The following is a 21495-nucleotide window of genomic DNA, read 5'->3' as shown; positions in this document are numbered from 1 at the left end:
GCACCGTTCTGTAACACAACCAGTGATTTATACATCAGTCATCATTTGGGATCAACCTGCTTTTTAATTACCAGTGGTTTATGTTTGTTTTTAATTTTCCTCATAAGCTCATAAATCGCTTTCCCCACAGCACGAGTAAAATCCATCTCCATGGTAAATAAGCATCAGTTATAACTGCAAAAACAAGTGGCTCTGTCACTAACCACCCCCCACCCCCCACCCCCCACTTTACTGTATTCATTGCATTCACAAGTTTGACATAGAAAATGATGTTGAGAAAGTCGGCATGATTAAAAGTAATCTTGGCATCACAATGTTATGTCAGTATTTTCATTGTTAACATTGTTCATACAAATAAACAATGTTTTCCATCGGAGAAATTGAGATGATTTTTTCCACACTGAAAATAAGTCTCGGAAAAAATGATTTCTGCAGATGAAACTTGGAGGTATCCAGGGTCACATTTCTCTAAGAAAGTTGTCCAAAATGTCAAATGACTTTCTGTTCTGCTATGTTCAGACCACTTCTTCATTTATCAGATGATCTGATCCTGACACTGAGAAATTAACTTTGTCTTGCATATTTTTTTTTTTTACACTCAGACTACTGCAGTCTTCACACATTTTGGCAGCCTCAATTTCCTGTCTAACAAAATTAACATCAAAGAGCTTTTGGAACATGTTGACCTGACATAACCACAGCACAGATATATAAGTTTACACTAATGTTGTGCAAGACTGAAAGGTAAACTACCACTTGTAACCATAATGTTTGTCAAATATTTTCCGAACACTGAATAAAAAGACGACACATTTTATTCCCAGACATAAATCATGATGACTGAGACATACAGCAAACTGCAAGCTTGGTGACTAAAACTGCAGACAGAATTGCTCTAATAAAACGGGAGGACAGATGGCAGCCATCTTGGCCCTTGGGATGAGAAAAAATAATCAAGAGTGAAAGCACATTCCCCCACAGCTTTCTTTTATTAGTTTCTCTCGCAATAAAGTACGTTACTGTATATGCAGTCAAGAGGCGACAGTGTCTTGCTGTGTGTACTGTGCTGCTCTCCAGACTTTAGGACGCATATAGCGGACACAAACACCATTTGTCGTCCATGGCTACATGGTCTACAAAGCTAAAAACGACTCTGGTAGGGACTACAGAACCCCACTGGCCTCTACAAGCTGCTTCACAGCTCAATTCACCAGTATGGCCCAGCAGGTGGTAGTTGCTATGAACCACCATTCCTCTGCAACTGCGCCTGCCGCCCAAGGCCTGTGTCAGACTCACTCAGCATCACGGACCGTGCGGCTGTTCGGCAACAGCCAGGGAGGAAGGACACGGTCCTTCTGCGGTCCGCGGCGCTAACATTATTCACCCGACAGATGGACACGGAGATGGGGACGCGTCTGCGGACATGAGCTGAAACCACTGCTTCAATCTGCTGCTGGAACTTTATGAGAGGTGAGGGGTTGTACCTGCGAACAGCCATAAGGTGAATCAGTCGCATGCACTTAAATGCCCACCACCCCCCCTCCAGCCGCTCAGGAGAAAATGAGTCATGGGAGGGAATCAGCCAGAGCTTTCCTCAAGGTCGCTGGTGCTTGGCCACTTTTTAAGTGGCCTTGCCAACTGTAACAATCTCTGCAGAAACAATCACAGCACCAATCCACTTTGGTCTGGCTTCTTTTTCTTTTCTCTTTACCTCGGTGCAGGCGGCTGCGTAGCCTCACTTTTGTTTGCCCCGTTGAAAGCAGAGCATGAATTGATGACCTTATGAATCTCAAAAGAGCCCAGCAAATCATTGCAGTAAATCTCGCCCCAGCACATTAAGCATGACCGCAGGCTTTTCCCCTCTACTTTCTTTTTCCCCCCTTCTCTTTTCTCCATCTTTTGTCCGTCCCTCTCCCTCTCCCTCTCCCTCGTCCTCACTTATTCCTGCCTACAAGAACTCTCTGGTCTTTCAGAGCAGCCAACTTTTCAAGGATTGTTTACATGTGTGGCTAATTAATTGCCGCTAATTAATGGTTGTTTACGGTCTGCTAATGAAGTGGATGAAAGCTTTCTGCTCCTGATGTTGAGGTTCTTGTCTTGTCGAGAAAGAGATAAAGAGGAAACAGACAGATAGAGAGAAGCGGCGGGGAGCACGGTGCCATGTCATGGAAGTATAGTGGAAACCTTTTTTCTTTTCTTTTTTTCAGTAACTGTGTCAACAACCACTTGGCATTTGTCCAGAATGGACCTTGGTAATCTGAGTTTGATCTATTGGCAACTGCTGTTATCACTAGCCTTTCATTGAGAAGAGGGTTTAGTTCTTTAAATGCCTAGTTGTGCCTTCTGTAACATTTGTAAAGATGTTTAATCAAAGATGTGATCGTCTTTTGCCTATCAAATCCATTCCTTTAAAGTTGACACCCCGCTAACTTCAAAATGCTTTCCAGACACTCATTAATACGATGATTACACTTAAACAAACAATATGTAATCTCTGAATGTTTCCGTAACTGCCGGGTCTGACGCCGCCACTTTATCTACTTCAGCCGTGGTCGAGGCTCAAATGAATTCGACGCTCGTGGGAGAGACACTTTGAGACTTCTCGGAGATGGAAAACTCATCCGAGACCTCTTCAACGTTGTTGTGTCCGCAATTCAAAAAATCTTCATCTGATTTCCCAGTAGATAGTGCTCAGCTTTGACTGGCAATTTTCAGCATCCAACAATCTCATCAAAGCGAACCTATTAATGGCGATGATATGAAGAGGGAGTCTAAATGGCAGACAGATTAATAGCCCCGCGCGTGTGTGGGTGGCTTAATGCTCCGAGCCGGAGCGGCGCGCAGCTTCGCTGAAGGAGAACGGACTGGCCGTGAGCTGCTGGGAAACAATTTCAACACTTGTTCGCTTGTGTCTACGAAGTGTCTATGTGTGTGTGAGACTGTGTGTGTGTGTGTGTGTGTGTGTGTGTGTGTGTGCATACTGTGACCTCATCGATCATGACACCTTGTCTCTCTGGAGTGGTCACCTACACAGTGCTCGCCCTCACTCCCTGTTTATCTCTATGTATCACCATCCATCTCTCTGTCTCCCTCCTCCTCCTCCTCCTCCCTCTCCTCACCCTGCACCCTGTACTTTCTCCCTCCAGTCCGACCCTCTTAATCTCCCCCCTTCTCTCCCTCCTCAACATTTTCGGCCCCTCTAAATCTGTCATTCACAGTGCGGCAAAGGTCTCTCCCTCTCTTTCTCTCTCTCTCTCCCTTGTCTTTTTTTTGTTACACCCCTCCATTTTAGAGCTGAAATCCCGCAATCATTCACTCGTTTGTTGGACTCCTCTCTGCCTGACTTTCTCCTCTGCTCCGCTCTTCCTTGCTTCACTGGTCTGTGACGCATGCCCCTGGCGCTTTCCCTTCCCTCCTCGCTGTCTTCCTTCACTCCTTTATACACTGTGCAGCCAGCCATCTCTCCCCCTCTGACTCCCTCTTTCACTCTCTCTCTCTGACCCCATCAGTCCCTCCATGCCCCAACTAAGCCTGGTCACTCTTCATCAGCTAGCCGCCACTGGACACACAGACCTCCCAAGGGGAAAGGGAAATGGGGTCTTGTTGGCAACCTCCACACCCTGACTTGACAGTTGCACCTGGGTTTAAGTCCCTTACCGATCCCCCCTTTACCCCCGTACGTGCACTTCATTACAAGCCACCCGCCCCTCCTCTCACCTCCACATCAACATCATCATCGACACTGTCCTCCCGATGAGATGTGTATTAGCCCCCGCGCTGGCAGATACACAGAGTTTCCAGCTCTACAATTTTCCGCACTTGCCCTTTTCAGCTCAATCAGCCTCTCTCGTCCAATCACAGCTTGTGAGAGCTCCGTTGCGGTGCCTGAGTGAGGATAATCACCTTGGTTACCAGCGTTACCGGAGGCCGCTGTCTAGCCACGTTAGCACTGTGCCCTGTGGGAACTGTGGAGACAGGTGTCACAGCAGCGAGGGAGGGTATTAAACAAGCCCAGGGCCACGCAGGAGTTAGAAACGTTTATTCTTAGTCATGGAAACTGTGGCACCAATAGTGAGGAATGTTCACCCCACGGCATTAGTGTTTTTCATGTTTTTTCAGACTCAGGATACCATCATTGTCCCTCGGTCTCCGTTCCCTGACCGCAATTCAACATTGACTGGCTTTAAACATAAGCACACCTTGTACCCCAGCAGAGAAAACAAATAGCAACTGCCTTTTGTGTGTGATGCCAAGTAGCAGTGCGGAGGGATTCACTGTTTACTGATTTCACACTCCCATGGCAAAGACAAATATACAGGGAGAGGGGTCGGCAGCAAGAGGAAAGCTGCTGGCTCAGGGGACGTCAGGTCACAATACAGAATGCTGTAACCAAAGGGTGGGGGGGGGGTGGTTCACTTTTGTCCAGAGCCAATCAAATCAGGTTGCGTCAGAGAGCAGCCGATTGATTGGCAGGCTTTGCATGCCAGCAAATGAAGGAGACGTCCTTGGCATCCTACTCAGCATTAAAAAACTTGAGCTGCAAAGTTGGTGAAACGCCAGTTGTTCTGAGAGAGAGACACGTAAGGACGACATAGATCACCATTATGATAATCACAAGCACCACTGTCTGGGGAATAGTAATGGGAAGGAGATGAGGTGGCAGTCATAAAGAGTGTTTCTACATTAGCGTTGGCCTGATTAGATTGACAGAAAGTTTCACTAATAGACAATTAAACAAATGGTCAAATGAGATATAAGGCTTCAATTACCAACCGGTGCCTTTGTGTGCCCCTCTCAATCATCGTGCCTCACGTATTGTGTTTGCACAAGAACGTGTCCACGAGGACAACACAAAGACAAAAACACAGTGCTGGAAACAGGATGTGATTAGGGATGTGCGATGGCCTTGTCATATGATGCATTCTTGCAGTGGTACCAAAATGACTTGTCTCATTTCCCTTTATTTCCATTTCATTCAGAGTGAAAATAAAACCCTCCCTGGACTTGGTCTATAATGCTAGAGGGGTTATTGAGATGCAATCGCTGCACAAACAACAGCAGCTCAAAACAAGGAGTTATGGATTGCATTGAAGTCTGGGGGCAGATTAGGAGATAATTACTGTAAAATACATCACCTGCACTGAACCTAGGAACTTCTTCTGTTTCTGAGTAATGGACCTATAAAACCCCATGGGAGAATAAAAGCAGCCCACACTAAGCTCTGTAACTCTTTCAGTCGTGACTTGCCCAAGAAGCGATACAGTCCAATTTGTTTATGGAGCTTATGCCAAGGCAGTTGCTCAGCTGAGATAGTGGGCCACCCTTGTCAGGACCCTTTAAGACTGCATCAGTTGATCAAACAGGCCCGTGCACGACAGCGGTAGGCAGCATCTTTTTTTCCTTTTTCTTTTTTTTTCTTTTTTTTTAAAGGCTCATTTCAGCTTCTCCTCTGTTGACGACCATGCCAGTACTGTCTGCCAAGTTCAGGTTGTCCAATTATTTAGACCTACAAAAGACTTGCAATCACACAAGGAGAAGAAAAAAAGAGAGAATGTAACAGTGAAATCTGATTGTGCGCTGGGCTCAGATTTACACCATGAACCAGCAGATGGCAGGGCAAGGAGAGCAAGGAGGGAAGGTCTCGCTCTTTTTTAATTAAATTGCCAACGTTTATTTTATTTGGGGGTGAATTACCCTCCAAGGTTTGGATCAAAGGATAAACCTTGGCTTATGGTGAAGACTTTTTCAGCGCATTAGAGAACAAAGAAAGACGCTGAAATAGCAAGCCTAGCGCAATGTGGAGGAAGGTAAAAAAGCAATCTTGACTCGGGCATGATGCAAACTGCGTCTGACAAGCATCAAAAACTGCAATTGGGCTCAGACAAACTCTTGCATAAGCAGTCCTATTCCTATCCTGTGTTCAAAAGACGCTCTAATGTACGACGTAAGCTGTCCATAGGCAAAGTGTAGGCTATGTGTACACGTGTGCCTCTGCACCTTAGTGTGCGCTCATGCACATCCATATTTTTAGTTTTTGTGTGTACAGCATTTTTCCGTGATGTTTGTGTTTACACGCCAGGCCTCCCTTCTGTGACTTACACCGACATTGATTTATGCATGGCCTCTGTGCGATTGTGTGTGTGTGTGTGCAGTGCACGCTCGCACACACACACACACACACCAGCCATAATTGGTATTCAAATCTCATCCCACAAGTTCGTCCAACTGCTGCCGTTTTTCAACCACCAGAGCCCCAGCCAAGGTCCAAACAGCATGATGGGAAACAAGCTCAAACGGATGGCTCTCATTGCACACATTCAAATAAACAAATGGAGGTGATTTAATGCACACAGCGATAAGGCAGGTGGTAATGGAGGCATATGAGAGGACCGGGGAGGAGGCGGAAGAATGGAAGTGATGGAGGGTTGCGTGGTGGCGATTAAGGCTGGGCAGGCAGCAGAGGTGGAGTTAACCACATTTGTTACGTACGTGGAGTGTAAGTTTGGCCCACAGCTGCTGTGGATCAGCCACCCCCACAAGCCAAGTGCACAAACACACAGCAATGACTCCGTGTGTGTGTGTGTGTGTGTGTGTGTGCATGTGTCTCCAAGTGGATTGTGTGTATGCGTGCAATGTGGGTCCCTCAGGCCTGCCCGTCAGACAGACTGTGAAGTCTTTCTGCCTTTCTTCTCCCACTCTTCCTCCACTCCCTCGCTCTTTTCTTGCCTTTCTCGCTCTCCCCATCTTTCCATTGCTCCGCCTCTCCTCCGTTCCGTACAAAAAGAGGGCCAAGTCTCCCGCGGCCTCGCCGTCTTCGCAGCGCCCTCTCAATCTATCTGTCCGCTCATCCGTCAATCCACCCAATCAATCTGTCCATCTCTATCGTAGCATAATAACAACCACCATGCCCTCCCACTTTTTCTCTTCCTTTTCCATTTCTCCTAATTGGTTTTGCCATTTTTCTCTTTGGAAGGGGAAAAAAATCACTGAGATGGTTAGTGATTTTGCAGATAAGTGATGATTTGTTATCAGAAATTGTTTGTTTTTTTCCAAACACATGCAAGGTATTACGTGCATATCTGCTGGGTGTTCAGAAACAGACCGTCTTTACACTTCCTCCTCTCCCCCCTTCTTCCATCCACTCCCTGCCAGCAACACCCCTCCACCCACAGGCCCCCTGTCTCTCCCAGCCCCTGTCAGTGGCTAGATTAATGACAGTGATCAGTGAGCAGCCCCCAGCAGAGGTTGCCTGCAGCTCAGGCAAAACCCGGCACTGTAAGCAGCACAGGCACACACACACACACACACACACACACACACACACACACACACACACACAGACATAAAGCACATTTACATGCAACACACAAGTATATTTGCAAATGGGCAGCCAGACACACACGCACATACTGAAATCTTACACAGTAGTTAGTTAGTATCATACAAACACCTACGCATTCATGCATAAAAATGAACCGTACACTGAGCAGACATCCAAATAGACACAAACGCATACACACACACACAAGGGGGAAGAAATCAATACACAGGCCATGGTGAGGTTGGTATCAGTGCAGGCAGGAGAATGGCTACGGAGCAAAGGAGTGCTCCCTTCTAAACAAGAGACATCATCATAACAGCACAGCACAGGTCTGACCATGACAATGCCCGACCTAGCTCTTAACCCTTTCACTGCCTCAGGACAATGTAAACAAAGGCCCACAGAGCACAAGCAAAGACCACAAAAAAAAACTAAACCAAAAAAAAAAAAAAAACAAGCACATAAAATAACATCTGTTTGCATTTCCTCGTTACCATTCTGCTTCTGTCAGAATTACTGAAGCTTTGGGATGAATTTAATAGGGTTTGTTATGAGTCTGCATTTCAATCGACATGCAAGCAGATGGCACAGAATACCATGAGGCTGAAGTTGCTCAGAGTTATGATTGAGCCTTATCCAAATCCCCCTTTATTTTGGCAGCAGATGCACATGTTGTAGGGGAAGCGGCCATGAGATATATGATGCCTGCAAGGGATGCCATGCAGGACTATCCCACACTGAGATGCTCCGGTGTGGAGAGTGAGAGCAGCACAGGAGCTGCAGGTGCCATTACAAGGCTTTGTAATAGATTGTTAGATGTTATTGTGGCTGATAAGAAGAAGGTCTCAAAGGTCCTTTCAGTCCCCCCCCACACACACACACACACACACATACTGCTGCAGAATATAAACGCAGTTCCACACACCGACTGCCGAGGCTGGTGTGTGGCACATGTCTGGTCCACTGCGGGCATTTATTATGAGCTCTCGCGTGGCTGTCAGAATATTCAATCGAAGCTCTGGAGAGGATACATGCACCGCTGTATGCACAAGCGCCATATGTCACAGGCTGGCGTCCCCCCTCTCTCTCTCTCTCACACACACACACACACACACACACACACACACAACGCATCCCAATCATTGCCAGCCCATAAAAAAAACAATAAAACAATAAAATGGCATGACGCACAGAGCTCGCACCAGCACGCTGTGATTTCATTTAATTCATATTTCCGAAAAGTAACAGTGACCTGCGCCTTTTTTACTTTTGCTCTCATCCATGGGGCGTTCAGGGGCTTTCCAGCTTCTCACTTTCGATTAAGTGGTCAACACAGTGACTCATAGCGAAGTAGCACCACGGATGTAGACCAGACTTGCGCAAAGGGGATTTGGTCTAATTAACCAGTGGTGAATACTAATAGAGGTCCACAGCATTGATAGTAAACTGACATATCTGCACGTGTTTTTGTCCCGCGGTGCGCTCCTCCTTTCCCTGTCCCCACTTCCTGACAGTTCGACCCGGTGATTTTTTATTTTTTTTTATAGAGGGGAGGAAGCGTTATTCGTCTTCCTCGTGGAGGACTTGAGACAAACTTGCCGTGTCCAACACACACTCACACACACACAGAACGCTCTTCTCATTCACATCACACTCATTCATTCTGGGGTTCCTTACCAGTGCGCACCAAGCAGGCGACTGTGATGATGGTGAGAGGGACGCAGTAGTTCCACACGGACGCGAAAGCCATCGCTGTCTGTCGCTGATATTCCCCTCCGGTCTCTTGCTCAGTATTCCTCTTCGTTGGAGAAATCAGAGTGACATGAACCCGCAGGTTCACTCTCCGACGGCGCCTTCAGCGTCTGTGTATGTGTATGTGAGTGTGGGTGCGCGCGCGTATAGGCTACGACAGTTCGTGGACGAGTGTGTGTGTGTGAGTGTGTGTGTGTGTTTTATCAAGTGCTCAGTGCGTAACAGCGGTTCTTTACATAGTAATGCTCCCTCGCGCACACCCACTTTCTCTCCCTCTGGAAGCCGGAATGTGATGGCTTGGCCGGTTTTTCTTGGTCATTTTACATTGTAAATATATTTAAAAAGCTTGCCAACAAGGCGGGCCCGTGTGTCATTCTGACCAATTGCAGAGAGCAGGAGCAGGTGGAGGGGTGTGCGGATGAGAAAGAGGGGATGGGCTTAAAAAAAGGAAAGAAGGAAGGAATTGGGCTGCACAGGAGGGAGGGAGAAGAAGGGCTGCATCTTCCAATTAATTGAAATCAGTTCGCTCTAAATGTGATTGATAACCAACATTAATTCCCGACGCAAATAACCAATTCATTTGAAATCCAGCTCCACGGACCGAAAAGGATGTGTGGCACTATGATTAAGATGACGAGAGTGAAACAGATGTTTGTTGTTGGAGGAGACAATAATATTGCAATCATGCATTGTTCTCTGAAGTCAGCTGGGAACAGACAGCGCTGATTAATCAGCGGGGTTTATTATGTTCCATCAGCATGTTAGTAATCAGGTGAACTCGCTGTTTTTATATGTTAAGGTTGATATGATGGCAAACTGATGTTTTTTTCATGAGTAAAAGATGGGAAGAAAGTGAGTGTCACTTCATCTCATCTGCACCAACCTCTGCAGAAGCTGCCTTGTCTCCAAAATGTGCAGTGGACTCATCAAGGAGAGCAGGAGCAGACCTGGGTGTATGCTACAGTTAAATCTCCGTTTAGAATAACGGTAATGGCCCGGAACAAAAACTTGTGCTCCGGACGAGCCACTGTTTCTGCTCATCTGTAGTCAGGGCCTATTAGGTCCTGCTAAAGGGGCTCTTTAACTTTACCCTCATGCTGTGGCCACAGTTTGTCCATAATTGTGTTTTCCAGTCAGATAGCGCTGCTCCATTATGAAAATTGTTTCTCTTTCCACATCTCTATTCCCCCTACCCCCAGCCCCCAATCCAGCGTTATACCATGGGCTTCTTGTCTCCAAGGCATCTTCATGAAACACATCTTTGGCGCCCCCCTCAGGCAACATTAAATAAAGCACGTCATGGGTCTCAAATCTACTTTGGCGCCTCTCTCATCTGTCACAAATCCTCCAGACACTTAGGTCAGTTTGGTTCAAACAGTCAGAAAAGTTGAGTCAGGCAGTAAAGCATCAAAGCAGTCTGTTAGCATTAATATTAATGTTTCTATCCTTGACTTCCTTAAAAGTTGCTTTGAACTCTCGACTCATATCTGACCTCGACTTATGGATCTGTGCGAAATCTTAAAGGCTCAGCCACAGGCTCTTGCCACCCAGTGACTTCTTTTTTCTTGACACGAGTTCTAACCTTGTTGTTTTGGTGAGGATAATATCTGCCCTGCTCATTCCCCCAATTCCCAGCCCATCCCATTTTTCCCTGTCAGCCTCTCTGCGAGTGTTTGTTCCCCACTTGGCAGGGAGTCGGTGGCAGCCGCTCCCCGGCACCAGATGGGGCATTGTCAGGAAGTAATGAGGGAAAACACCTGCTTCACCAGCAAACTTCACTCCTTCATTTTCAGCCATTTGACACAACATATGCAGGAAGCACATACAAAGCCAAGTGACCGTGACGAGAACAGCAGCGGGTGATGGCACATCAGTGTATTAGTCAGTAAAGTGTCATTTTGGGTATAACTCACCTTTGTATATGGGTTTGCGTGCTGGGGTCGAGCCAGGACTTTTGCATACCTGACTCACTAACCTTAATGTCACAGCTTTGCATCCTTGTCCTGTTAGGACCCAGCCTGGACAAGACAAGGCACTTTGGCTGCTCTGTATTCCGTGCAGTGTTCCTGCATTTGCCCTAAGCTCATGTCTGGTAGTTTATCCACGAGCCACTACCAAGGTCAAAATGTCACTGTAAACTACACTCCCCTCCCCCCAAACCAGAGCCTGGAACCTCAGGGAAAGCTCCACTGTGTGAAATTTCTGATACATAATCTTGTCTTTTCTGGCCAACCGTATGAAGCTCCTGGACCAAAGCCCACAAGGGAGCATGGTGCTTTTCACTCATGACTGACTCAAAGGCCAAAACAAAATGGTGCTCGCTGGCATTTCACGTGCAGGAGGGCATTTTAAATTTACAGCATTGTTTTGTTTTGTTTTTTTTCCCCCAACAGACCATGACCGTTTCTTCCTTTATTTTCATTTTATTTTAAGTATTTCTGTCATGGTTATAGCCCCCTATCTTTGTCGTCTCAATTTTCTTGGGCTTGACCTAAGACACAAGTTTGTAGAGTTGCAAAAAGAAATACAAGGAGTCTGTAAAATGACTCCAGCACAGGCGAACTGTACAGGGGGCTTGAATAATCAGTTTAATAACATTATCCTGGCTGTGCTCTGTGGTGCATGCACCCGTTAATAGAGTGTCATTGTTGAACTGCCACTTCGCCCATTATTAACGACGGCCTACGGTCAACCACACACGATAATAAAACCACATAAAACCCAACATAACTTCAACAGACAAGTGTAATGAAATTCTCAGTGTTATGAGCACGGTTATGGTAATAAGCAGTGGTGCTGTGGCACGGCGTTAAGGGTTACAAGGCAACAGAGGAGAAAATTAAAACGATGAAGTTGTAGGCTATGATGGTTTTTTTTTTTTGGGGGGGGGGGGGGGTAGCAATAGGCTAACTCTTGTTGTGTTAAAAAAGAACCAGCTGCGGCTAAACCTGTCCGCTCTTGAAACGTATGGGCAAAGTATCAAGGTTACCCCAGTCTGCAATTATTCTCCCTCTGAATAAGTGGGAGCCGTTGGTTCATGCGAGTGTTTGTGACCTGAACTGACTGAGAATGTGTTTGGCGCTAACAGACAGATGGAGGAAGGGGGGGCACACACACAGGTACAGGCACAGAACTTTGAGTAAAGGTCATTGCTTCAGAGTGAGGTCTTACAAACTGAAGGGGAAGGTTGGTAAACAAGCTGATGCAATACGGAGCTAGCGCTGGATCAAGAAGATGTGCAGTGAAGCACACATGCATGTCCGGCTTTCACCGTGCCGTCAATATTCCCCAACCTCTTTTGTGTCTCGAAAATGGAACAAAATCAATGGCACGCCGGACGACAGTAAATAATATTTTATTCTGAAAGCCATTTAATATAGAAGAAATTCAAAGTACACTGAATTAAACAGTAGAGTGCAACGTGCTTGTGTGCTGTCATGGTAAAGAGATTATAATAACATTTTCACAGATCCCTTGAGCTGGTGCCGCTTTGGGAAAAAAAAAAAAAAGAGGCTGAAAGGAAAACAAATCAACAAAATAAAACCTTTTCCTGTCGCCCAAATGGTTCATTCAAAATATACAGCTGAGCAATTATGTTTGCAACAGAAAGGAGAGGAGAATTGCATGTGGTCTTTTCAGCTCTTATAGTACACAAGAATCATCCTTCCATCGCTTTGGCTAAGAATGTAGCTCACCATTTTCCACACTTCACAATAAATGAAAACAAAATTGCCCACCTTTTTTGTCCAAGACTCATGACTACAACCCACTCCCACAAGCAAAGCAGCCCCAGTGCCTCCAAAGCAGTCATTTTCCCTTCAGTTTTTTTACTTTTTCTAACACCAAGCTTGTAACTGATTTTTTATTTTGCTCTCCCTACAATCCCACTGTCTTCCAAAACTCGCCTTTACCTCACTCTTGTCTCTTCCCACAGTGTGACTATCCATAACCCCATACCATTTCCTCCCTCTTTAAGTATCCTCTCTATGCCATCCCTCATTTTCCGGCCGCCCACTCCATCTTCCTCCTTTTCCCCCCTCCCTTCCTCGTCCTTTCACCTGCCTGTGCGGTCACACCAGAGGCTGTTTGTCTCCACAGGCAGAGGGTAGGGACTCTGAACTGGATTTGTAGATGGGCTTTTTCTGGGACCGGTCATCACTGAAAAGAGGGAGAGAAGGAAAGACAGAGGGGCATGATTATCAGTGTATCGACCTCCCAGTGGGCGCTAGAAAAATATAAGTGAGAAAATTATAGACTAGAAGTGAGCGATGGAGCCACACCTTGCTGTTGGTATGAAAGCCCATTTGTCTCTCTTTGTACACATTATGCTTATATACTCAAGGTGGCACACGCTCAGCCACATTTGTACAGATTAACCCTTTTTTCCTCTACACTGCTACAAAGACAATGAAATCATGTATGGAGCATTAATGTAAATTCTGTCTTTTGAAAATGCCTTTTTTTAGCCCAGGGGTAAGAAGTTAATGAGAGTAGCTGCATGAGGTCATGGAGAGCATTAACATGCTGTCAGCATCCAGGTTTAATGAGACTTCCACTAATGTTCTTATCATTGCCGAAGCCCCTTTTTATACCTCATACTGCTAGAAGTAAACCTGATGCTATTAGTCCAGGCTTTTGTGTGAAAACAAACAGCAGAAGAGGCTGCGTGAAAGAGATCAAGGACGTGGGTCAAGTAGGTCAGACATACTTCAGCAGACCTTAATATTCAGCGTGGATGATGCTTTTTAAACCACGCAGGTAACAGTCTGTACGTGTATAGAAAGGGTCTTTTGCAAGAGTGCTTGCCATACATAACCAGGGCACACAAACAAACAACGCGAGTGTATAATGTGAATGTATACACCAGGGTGCACACAGAATATACACACTGTAACGGAAATGGCCCTGGTTCTGTCACATGAGACAGAATGAAATATTGCTGCAATAGCTGTATCCGTAATATAAAGTCAAACAGCAGGAGGAGAGACTGCAGAGAAGTTAGGTTGGATAAAGCACGGTGAAGAAATCACATAGACATACAGGCATGCACGCACACACACGTGCACACACACACACGCACACACCCTTACTTGCATTCATGGGAGTTATCCATCACATTTTGAGCATTATTTAAGATGAAGATCACAAGCAAAGTGCAAAGTGATTGTTTACAATGAAGGAGGAGCAGATGTAAAGACTAAGACAGCTGTTTCTTACATGGGTCCCTTGCTGGTCCTGGCTTGCTTGGCCCTGCGGCACAGGAATACGCTCATGGACAGGATGAACACCAAGAGAGCCACGGCCGCCGCCGAGGTCATCAAAATGAGTCGGCCATTGCTAGACTCATACCAGGGGGCATCCTCTGTGGGACAGATCAGTCAGACATGAAGGGAAACATGCATCACACAGAATCTAAAATCAGCTAAAGTACAATATGAGCTGCCCGCCTCCAGGCAAAGCTTCTAACTGAACCCCTCTGTTTGTTTGTGGAAGAAAAGAGTGTCTGTCAGGAGTTCAGACAGTGAGAGTCCCATACGCAGCATTGATCTTCAAGAGTTCTGCCTGTGACAGTTTAAAAACAAATGGCTGACTCTCCACTTTATGTGCATGAAATTTCAAATTGTATATAGCAATTATGTTGAATATAAAAAAGTGGATTACGGGGACCTGGCGCTCTAGAAACTTTATTTGGAGCGCTGGATAAACTGAACATTCAGAAAATGAAGGTTAGGCAATTGGAAGCACAATGCTTTGTGTGCTCACATCCACATTCATTCCTTATGTTAAGAGGATTTCCTGGTGGCTGCAGTCGCATTGGGTTTGCAACACGAGTGTTTGCTAAAGGTTGGTGCTGCTGTTGCGGTGCAGCCTGAAAGCAACAGCACTGACACACAAACATTTGCTCATCACACCTTCAAGGATGAGCAAACACTACTCCAGAAATCATGACCCTCTTCATTAGTTCACATGCTTCAGAGATGATAGTGCAGACACCAGAGAGCGGTGAGCAATGAGTTAATTTCAGCAGAAATGAAACGACTCTCCCGTGATAAATAACATGCATTGGCTTAATTACATTTTTAGGGGTTGCGTAATTTCAACGATTGAAGTCACAAAGGCTTATGAATTCTGCTGGGTGAGAGGGGGGGGTGCTTAAAAACTGCAGTGCATTAACACAGGGCAGCCATCCCACAGGTCACTGATAAATATGATGAAGACAGATGAGGTGCTATAAATTGGATTAGCGATAATGCTGTAATGAAATTAGTCATCCACTTAAATATAATATTCATGTTTCATGAGAAATAAGACAGTGATGTCAGTCATACAGACCCAGAGCAAGACAGGTTGTCATATATTCATCCATAAAACCTTACACACACAACTGGACTATAAATCTTATTATTATCATTTACTGCAATGCTGCTAAATCATTTTGCAACAGATCAAATTCCCTTTTATAATAGCTGACAAGCAGCCTGCTTCAGATTTTGTGCCTCTCCGGTGTTTGCTTTCGAGTGCTCTTTTGTTTTCACTTAATAGTTTTTTCAAAAGAAGAAAAATCAAAAATCAAAGGTCACATAAAATCATTATTTCTTTTGCATCTAAGCATTATCTTCTCATTCTTAAAAGTTAGCCCCACTCTGTCACTGCCATTTATTAATGATATTTTAAAAATCATCATCTAGTCTGATCGCCTCATTTGACATTTCAGAGGTAATTTCATTCAGGAAGTCGTTGTCACCTTTTTAATGTGAGGGGTTTTCATAAATGTCTTTACCTCGCTTTGTCAGACCGTCACCGTCTACTTCCTGCTTTTTTTTATGAATCCCATGGCAGACAAATTAAACCTTAACCCTGCCTGTACTACTCCTTAAAAAAATCTGCATTAAAGGTTTCACACAAATGGCAGCTTCCACTTATGCTCCTGATGACAAAATTGCTCTCCAACACCTGACCTTTCCAGGTAACATTTAGCGTAGCTGATTTAAGAGGAAATAGAGCACAACGGGGTTTTTCTTTTGCTACGGGAATGTTGACAGCTGAATTTCCCACCAGTTCAAAAGAAATCCCAAACTGGTTCTTTGAAAGGGGAATTGAGAAACAACTGCTCTAGATTCAGTCGGTACAGAGGGTGACAGGGCTTGTCCAGGTAGATCTGAAGTCTTTTCTTACCAGGCAGCACAGTGATGCTGACTGTGCGTTTCTTGCTGAGCGACTCCACGGAAGGATGCTCAGCCATGCAAGTGTACTGTCCTCCATCCGTCGCGCTCACCTTCTTCAGCGTCAGCTTAGAGGAAGGCAGGATCCAGTCGCTTCCCTGAGAGGGAGAAACAGAAACACATGAGAGAAAGCGGAAATAAAAACGATATCTCACCGGCTGGGTTGTTTGCAGTCCTTTGAGACAAATCAGCACAAATTAAAATTGTGCTTAGCTGAGAATAAAAAAGCAATGGAGAATAAACAATGCTACATGACAAGACGGATGTAAAAGGAGATGAGAAAAGGCAGCAGAATGGAGGCAGAGAGTGGTTTTTTGGGATTTGTGGAAAGGGGGACAAAGAGAGGCAGCAAAATAGAACAAGATAGGGAGAAATAGAGAGGCTGGCAATGGTAGCAGGGCTGAAACAGAAAGCCAGAAATATCTGCTGCTGTGTGGCCCTCAGAGAGCAGTCTCCAAAGTCCCAAATCAAGTGTATTTACCTGAGCAATAATCCCGATGAATGAATACACATCGACACAAGTCAATAACCCAGATAACACCATCATCCGCAAAGAATGATGCTGCAACAACACACTGTTAACACAACACATAATGAGATGGCAAGGGAGCGGGATGAATTGTTGACACAAAAATAGCAGGACTATTATGAGATAGAGCCCAACATGGGAGGAAACAAATAATAGGCCACACACAAGGACTGCAAAACAAATGGACGTAGAGGAGGGGGTAAAAAAAAAAAAAAAAAGACATTACACCATGCAAATGATTTGGCTCCTGGGAGCTTCAGCTCCTGCCAAGAAAGTCCATTTCAATTTGAAAGGATCTGAATTAAGAGGATTTCCCATAAAGGCCAGGTCTGGCCAAAGCAGCATTTTGTATGCAAATCCACTGGCTCCCAGAGCAGTGGCCCGTTTCTGCCTCTGTCCTGCTGTCATTACCGGGGGCCAATGTGCCCACGGCGACTGTCTGTCAAAGTGGGCCATTCTGATGCCACTTTCTGCCCCATATCCACGCCTGTCAAACATACAGTGGGCTTCCACACACACACACACAGGTAAAAACACACACCCAAACACACTCCCATCAGACATCTCATCTCATCTATTTCCTCAAACGTGTCATTCCTCTTTTTCAAAGATCGTGTGACTTATGTAAATGCAACACAAATAGTTTGACAGGTGAAGAGTGAACGCCGGTGGACAGAGTGATTACACCTTCATCAGTTGACAAACCTGTCACTCACGCTGACAACGACTGCCGCTCTTCATCGAAAGGACACTGGCACATATTCGACGAACGGCGTCAGAGCGCAGCATATGATCATTTGGGGGTGGGGGGGGCAAACAGTATTAGCTGTATAAAATGTCCAGTGAATTGGATTTGGACTCGTAAGCCCATTTAAAACCCGGATTAGCAGTGACCCTTTCAAAAGCACATTAACCCCGAACGGACTTATCAAGAAGAATAACAAAAAGGGAAACCTTGGCAATTACGTCGGCCTGTTCCCAAGATATCTTCATAATTTGTATTGCTTCATTACACCTGTCACCTGCTAGTGGCAGTAGTGGAGTTAAAGGTGTAATACCATTCTCTCACCACATGGGCACTGTCCATCTCCAAGATGATCAACTTTTTTCTTGTTCTACATGCCTGTTGTCACAGTGGCATTTTACACTGAGGCGTCTTAATTTCCCCGGGGGCCGGGTTTCTCAGCTCAGAGAAGAGCCTAGTTGAATAATTCAATACCGGTTAACCAAACACTAAAAAAATCATTAGAAATCTCTCCACATAATTGTTTTCAGGTTGACTGGCTCTTGTCTAGACCTCATTAAACTATTAATCCTCTATAAGTGGGCAAGCTGCAATCCCCAGCGAGAGGTGGGCCTAAGCCAACTGGTCACTTAAATACGGAGCACTTCTTCTGTGGAGGGGACGGAGAGACGACAGGCGAGGGGAAACAAGTGGTTGGAGGAAAGTCAGCGAGGGAAATGGGGATGTGTTGGAGGAGGCGAGAAAGTTAAGAGAATACTTGAACAAAGCCAAGAGAGACCTGGAGAGACTGGAAGAAGAGGGGGGAAAAATAAAGAGGTCACAGCAGAAGTGGGAGAGAAAGACAACTTTTCCGAAAGCATAATGAGGACAGTGCTGCTGCGCACCTTCCTGCAGCTTTCTCACCTCTTTGAGCCAGAAGTAACTGGGCTCCTCTGATGAGCTAGCGGAGCAGGTCAGCACCACCTCATCCCCGGGGTGCACCTTCAGGTCTTGTGGGACACCCAGGTAGCTGGTGTAGCCCTCCCTCGACAGCAGCAGCTCTCCCATGTCTGAAACACAGCGAGAGAGAAGAAGCACGATCGGGCATTAATGAAGCAGGAAATGTAATGGACGCTCAAGCTACTTCCTCAAGTGGCTGAATATGTATTTGCAGTGGTAACAGCTGGTAAACACTTCGATCTTTTATGCATATTTGAGTGTATAGGCTCAAGGATGAATACCCCCCAGCGGTGCAGACTGTTCCAAAGCAATCAATAATAATGATAATAGGCTTCATCTTATCGAAGTCTTTAGAGGGGCAGTGTTGTGAATAATGGCTCATTTTCTCTTCCATCTCAATAGATGGCCTAGGTCCATCTCGCTCCTGGCTTCTCTTCTCCACTATCTCCTTCAGTCCTTCAGACCATTCTAATCTTTCTCTCTTATTGATTCATCCCATGAGACTGAGGAGCCTATCAAACAGCATTACGGTCAATTTGATGGCCACTGAGGAGATAGAGGACACCGATAATCTGACTAGCTATGCCATGGATGCTGTGCCATGCAGTTGTGTATACGATATCGATGGTTTAAAACTCGAGTCCCACTAGCGTAACACATCTGATCTTGCTCTGGGTGCAAAAACAAATTCTGAAACTACAGTAGTCTACCTGGCATCACTAACCATTGTGTGCATTAGATTTGCACTTTTCTGCAGTTTTTTTTTTTTTTTAGAGCAGCTGCATTTCACAGATATGTCTTGTGTCATTAAGTATTAATGTGTTTTTCTATCCCTCACTGTGAGGAAAGCTGTGTCCACAGTGTCTGAAAGATTGTCTTTACCTCCTGCTGGTTGGAAATATGAGGAAAATTGCAAGGATTCAGAGATTCTGTCTTCTGTTTTCTCACCTAGACTGGTTTTTGCTAGTCATCTCAGTATTCTCAGAAATGCCACGCATTTTCTTAATGGAAAGTGAAACTCAGAAACTGCGTATCTTCTTTACAAGTCACTTATTTAACTAGTTTTTGTAGAAATCTCTTTTCCTCTGTGGGGCACAGAAAACAAAAAAACAATGAGAGGCTCTCTGTTTGGTAAAAGGGGAAATTCAATGTCACAGACACATTGTTTCATAGTTTTTCAGCAGACAGCTCCCACACAGCTCCTAGTCATATCAACTCACAATTCACTTTGAAGGCCAGTGGCAGGGAGGAGTTGTCTGGTTCGGTCACATTTTCGGCGTCCGACACACAGCGGAAAGGCCCCTCAGAGTACCTTCCTGCATGGGGGATAGTCAGCATCACGCTGTCACCTGTCCGCATAATATCCATCGAATAGAAGCACCATGATCGCTCAAAAACTGGACGCCAGCCCTGCATGTACTGGTGAAGAGACAGAAAAAGAAAAGAAAGACCATAAAATGTTATACCTCATTATAATCTGTTTTCTTTCATAATTCTAAGAGTTATTACATGAGTCTGAGAATACAAATTTTACAATAGCTCAAACTACAACAATAAAACACTTTAACTTTGTTTTTTTACCACCACTGCACTGTTGTAAGGAAGGCGAAATGATAGTGAAAGGAGAGTGCTGAACATTTGAAATCAATCTCTTACTTCCGAACACAGACCCATGGCTCACCTTGGAGAAGATCTCAAAGCGGACTTGGCTGATGTTGGCCTCAGAGTCTGAGTACAGGCACTCCAGTGTGATCGGCTCTCCCTCCAGAACCGGCTGGGTCGGCCCTTTAATGAGCAAAGTGGCTGCATGTGGACAGAGATTATAGATGCAGGTTATTGATCACAACATGAAGAGATGGAGGGCTCAGGAGTGAAAGCGTGTTGACCTGCACTGTGGATCTAGCTGCTGTTCCAGGCAGCACTTTCAAAACAACCTCTCCCTTTTCCTGACATTTGTTTCGGTCACCGGTTGGAAAACCGCCAATACCCTCAAAGTCACCAGGGCCACATGACCAGCAGCAGATTTTTCCACTTTACTGACACCAGTAATAATGGAAGTAATTTATCTTTGGCTACAGGCAAGATTTAGTGCACATCATGAATATATTGCAACATTATTTCACTGCTAAAAACTGAATTTGAGGTTGTTCACATGTTTGGAAAATAGTAGCCTATATACAGTAGGCTACATAAAGATATTTAATTGTTCTTCATGACGAGTCTCTTGGTAATTTCACATACACTTCCTGCTTTAAGTCTGTCCGCTGAAGCCGCAGGGGAAAACAACTCTTACCAAAGAGTTTCCTCAACTCTGAAACAGACACCAATACAAAGAAACAACAAAACAAATACCGCCAGCAGCAACTGTATAATATAGTCACAAAATACCAGAACTAGAATTGAGGACTAAACCTGTAGTACATTACAGAAGAGTGACAAAATCAAAATCTTAAAGAGTGTAGAACAGTCCATGATAAAAATAAATAAAAATTAAAAAAAACAACATAAACAAAACAAAAAAAGAGACATATTTACCAAAACTGCCATGAATCAGGGCAACCAGTGCAGCAACCACAACAGCTTTCATGGCTGTGGAAAAGCTTTTCAGTTTAAGTTATCAGTAATAAAGATGTCCAGACCTACGCAGCTTCTAATCTGAAATGAAAGTTTTCTCAGTATTTATCCGTAGCTGTGTGGGTGTGGCTTTCATTTCTTTGTTTTAGCAGGAAGTGAATTCAAAGTAGTCTGAAAATGTGAAGGCAGAAATGATCTAATCATGAAAACAATTATGAATAGAATAAAGTGCTCAATTAGCCTCATTAAATGTCTACCCCCTTTCTTTGCTGATGGGACTTCAAGCCTTAATTACACCTGTATGAACAGTAAATAACAAAAGTGCTGCTGCTGCTGCTGCTGCTGCTGCTGCTGCTCCAATAATCAAATTGACTCCCAGTGCGTCACCGGTCTCTGAGGGGAGTCGGACCTA

General features: G+C 45.0%; 2 protein-coding genes across 4 annotated transcripts in view; both read right to left on the bottom strand.

The window, feature by feature from the left end:
* The window catches only part of cadm4 (cell adhesion molecule 4), a 145673-nt gene extending 136288 nt beyond the window's left edge, over positions 1-9385 (bottom strand). The window contains exon 1 of one of the 3 annotated variants that reach the window (XM_085801125.1): positions 8999-9385. In XM_085801125.1, the coding sequence (XP_085657251.1) occupies positions 8999-9071 (73 nt within the window). In that variant the 5' untranslated portion in view covers positions 9072-9385. The remainder of the gene's footprint in view (positions 1-8998) is intronic. The other 2 variants (XM_085801124.1, XM_085801127.1) reach the window with 2 other exon arrangements.
* A 3027-nt stretch (positions 9386-12412) lies between these two features.
* On the bottom strand, positions 12413-21161 carry LOC146971703 (B-cell receptor CD22). The gene is made up of 7 exons (XM_085801115.1): positions 21045-21161; positions 20191-20312; positions 19730-19928; positions 18474-18619; positions 16250-16394; positions 14291-14435; positions 12413-13231 (listed from the first exon to the last, which is right to left on the bottom strand). The coding sequence occupies exons 1-7, from the start codon at positions 21094-21096 to the stop codon at positions 13144-13146; spliced, it is 897 nt and encodes a 298-aa protein (XP_085657241.1). The 5' UTR covers positions 21097-21161; the 3' UTR covers positions 12413-13143.
* Positions 21162-21495: the final 334 nt, after the last annotated feature.

Source organism: Trachurus japonicus, chromosome 16, assembly GCF_045865225.1.
Source record: "Trachurus japonicus isolate A0001 chromosome 16, Traja_1.0".
Lineage (NCBI taxonomy): Eukaryota > Metazoa > Chordata > Actinopteri > Carangiformes > Carangidae > Trachurus > Trachurus japonicus.
Note: the sequence above shows the minus strand (reverse complement) of the source record. Positions and strands in the feature narration are given on the sequence as shown.